The following is a 3,433-nucleotide window of genomic DNA, read 5'->3' as shown; positions in this document are numbered from 1 at the left end:
ATGCCACATGTCCACACAGCATGTGGAGACTTCCCACCTGCCCACATTCTCACCAGCACTTGGTATCATCTGAATTTTTCACTTTGTTCAGCTGGTAGGTGTGCTACAGAGTACACCTGAGCTGGTTTGCTCAGGTCGTGTCTGACTCATTGCAACCCCAGTGTAGGTGAGCAGTAGTTATTCATCATTATCCGTTCTCTAACTGTTTAGAGTGTCCACTCTTCATTAGGTACCATCCTAGGGGTTGGCAGACACAGGGATGAAAAAGACAAAGATCTTGTCCCCATCCCCTGTGTTCCAGACCCAAAAATAACCAATCAGGATAAAAGGCCAGAGCAGCCAACAGGGCTCCACCTGGCTGGAGGCAGAGGCAAGCTGGAGCGAGGCTGGGTCTGGGGCGCTGGGAGCAGCAATCTGGTCACACTGGTTTCCTCGCAGGCTGGCCCATCCTGCTCGGATTAACTGGGATCCCCGCCGTGCTGCAGCTCCTCTTCCTGCCCTTTTTCCCTGAGAGCCCCAGGTACCTGCTGATTCAGAAGAAAGATGAAGAAGCTGCCAAAAGCGGTGAGGCTTTCCCTTGAGACGAGGACAAGGGACTGAGGTTCCAGCATCTTTTCAGGAGGGGTGGTGGTGGGGCACTGTGTCCAGCCCATGCCTCGCCCTCTGCTCGCTCCCCCCAGCTCTGAGGAGGCTGCGAGGCTGGCACGACGTGGACGCGGAGATAGAGGAGATCCTGGAGGAGGACAGGGCTGAGAAGGCCGCGGGCTTCATCTCCGTGCTGAAGCTGCTCAAGATGAGGTCCCTGAGGTGGCAGGTGATCTCCATCATCGTCCTCATGGCGGGCCAGCAGCTCTCCGGAGTGAATGCGGTAGGGAGCAGGGGTTGGGGGTGGGGTGGAGCTCGGCCTGGACAACGGCGAGTGCGGGGGACACCCGAGAGGTCCAGGTGGTGGCCTGGCAGGCCTCACCTCGGTTTCCTTCTAGATCTACTACTACGCAGACCAGATTTACCTGAGCGCCGGGGTGAATGAGGACGATGTCCAGTATGTGACGGCAGGCACTGGTGCTGTCAACGTGCTGATAACCATCTGCGCCGTGAGTATCCCAGAAGCCAAGTCCCCGTCTGCCACCAGGGACGGAGGGCACCTTGGGGGTGCTTGGTCTCAGCCCAGGATGGAGCCGAGATCTGGGTGGCAATGTGCCCCTTGGTCCCTTCATCTCTAACTTCTGGGCTGTCCTCAGATGACAGCCTGTCTCTCCTGATGGGCAGCCTATGACTACCAAAGATGGAGACCCCACCCACTACTCTGGAAGCTACCCTGTGAGAGGTGGCTCTTCTCCAGTCTTATACATTGGGGGTCACTACCGCCAGGGCCACCGTGTGATAAACAGGACCCCTGGACTGGCCATTCAAGGACACACACACACACACACGGGAAGGTGGGTGCACAGCCCACCCAGCTCTCATTGTGCCGTGCTCACTCACTCAGTCATGTCTGGCTCTTTGCGACCCCATGGACTGTAGCCCACCAGGCTCCTCTGCCCATGGGATTCTCCAGGCAAGAATACTGGAGTGTAGCTGCCCCTTTAGAAAGGTGTTGTGGCGAACATGGAAGTGGGGCTGCCCAGAAAGGCCGGTCACGGCAGGGAAGTGGCGGGGCTTGGGGTGGCGCCACAGCCTGCTGAGCCTGCCACTTTTCCTCACCCTTTGCCTCCAGATTTTCGTGGTGGAACTTATGGGGAGGAGATTCCTGCTGCTCCTGGGCTTCTCTGTCTGTTTCACTGCCTGCTGCGTGCTGACGGGTGCCTTGGCTATGCAGGTGAGGAAGGCGGGGTCTGGGCTGCAGCCATCCACCTGGGCCCTTCTGTGCATGCTTATCATCACGATGAGTCAGCTGCTTGGGGTCAGCCCTCCACCTGCCCCAGCAACCCACTGTTCATTTACAGTGGATATTCCAGAGGCATGCAGGTGGCGCTGCCTGTTGAAGAAGGTGCCAGGGGGCCTCCTTCCCAACTCAGGCAGAGCGACTGGCCCTCTGGGAGACAAGAGTCCTGATGGTCCCCACTCAGGTTGTCTCTGCTTTGGGTGTGATTCAACTCTTTTTCCTTCCCACAGGACGTGATATCCTGGATGCCCTACGTCAGCATCGCCTGTGTCATCTCCTACGTCATAGGGCATGCCCTTGGGCCCAGTATGTACCCCAGAGCTGATTCGATGGTTTCACTGCCCCTCTTCTGTACCACCAGCTTAGAAACTTCTGGTCTGAGGTCCTTAGAGAGGCTCCAGGGAGGGCTAGATTCGGCCCTGAATGGCTTCTGTGCTACATTCTTGCGGCTGAGGGGTTTGGGCAGAGCATGACAAGAGGGAGGACGGTAGATCAGCCTGTGTAGGCTGGAACACAGTGCCCATGTGGTGGGCAGAGATCTTTATGGATGGTCATAGACCCCTTTTGGGATGTCACCTGTTGTGCCCGACTCTTGGTAGATGCCTTTTCACACTGCTTCTCTGCAAGATCAGGAGTCCTGGAGACACACTTGCTCTGCCTTGAGCCGGAGGCCTCTGGAACCTTACATGGGTAGGGCTCCAGGACCCGTGGTGGGCTTGCTTGGCCAACAGAGAAGTCAGCTATCCCTGTTCCTCCTCAGGTCCCATCCCCGCACTGCTCGTCACTGAGATCTTCCTGCAGTCCTCCCGGCCAGCTGCCTACATGGTGGCGGGTAGTGTTCACTGGCTCTCCAACTTCACTGTGGGCTTGGTCTTCCCATTCATCCAAGTAAGTGTGAACCAGGGCCCCAGAGGCACAAGATACTCAAGCAGTAAATTGATAACCTTTTCAAAAATGTGGACCCTCTCCCCTCCCACAGGTGGGCCTTGGAGCTTATAGTTTCGTCATTTTTGCTGTGGTATGTTTTCTCACCACCATCTACATCTTCCTGATCATCCCTGAAACCAAGTCCAAGACCTTCATGGAAATCAATCAGATCTTCATTAAGATGAACAAAGTTCCAGGGGTGCACCCAGAAAAGAGGAGCTAAAGGAGTTTCCACCCTCGACTGCAAGGCAGACACTTGAGAGGAGGAGCCCATCAGTAGGATCTGTGTAGACCTTCTCTCCTACTCTGTGAATCCAGAATAAGGACAAGTTCAGCGTGGAATGCAGGCACTGCTGGGACTGTCCAAAGGGCTTCTGTGCAGTTCTTAAAGCCAGGCTGTCTCTTTCCAGATTGACCTACCACTAACCCTGATGCATGGTGGGCAGCTGTCCCTCAACCATGCTGGTATTACAGGACCATGGCATTGCCTCTGTATACTCAATAAAACAAATATAATCACTTTTCACCAAGATGTTCTGTGTTTCTGTGAGCAGGTAGAAGGTGGGGGCATTCCCTGCTCCTCCAAGTAGCTTGGTTGCACTGAAGTGTCAGCCCCTTGAG

The 3,433-nt window shown here is 55.6% G+C and overlaps 1 protein-coding gene across 1 annotated transcript; it reads left to right on the top strand.

Annotated features, from left to right (window-relative positions):
• Positions 1 to 438: 438 nt before the first annotated feature.
• LOC120859620 (solute carrier family 2, facilitated glucose transporter member 5) lies at positions 439 to 3,342 on the top strand (the record flags this gene model as incomplete). Its single annotated transcript, XM_040235654.1, has 7 exons — positions 439 to 564; positions 681 to 868; positions 984 to 1,094; positions 1,718 to 1,819; positions 2,116 to 2,191; positions 2,646 to 2,773; positions 2,865 to 3,342. Coding segments are annotated over 7 exons (902 nt in total), but the record flags the coding sequence as incomplete, so codon positions are not given.
• Positions 3,343 to 3,433: the final 91 nt, after the last annotated feature.

This window comes from Oryx dammah, unplaced genomic scaffold (assembly GCF_014754425.2).
Source record: "Oryx dammah isolate SB20612 unplaced genomic scaffold, SCBI_Odam_1.1 HiC_scaffold_1920, whole genome shotgun sequence".
Lineage (NCBI taxonomy): Eukaryota > Metazoa > Chordata > Mammalia > Artiodactyla > Bovidae > Oryx > Oryx dammah.
The sequence above is the reverse complement of the archived record's forward strand: the minus strand, read 5'-3'. Positions and strand labels throughout refer to the sequence as shown.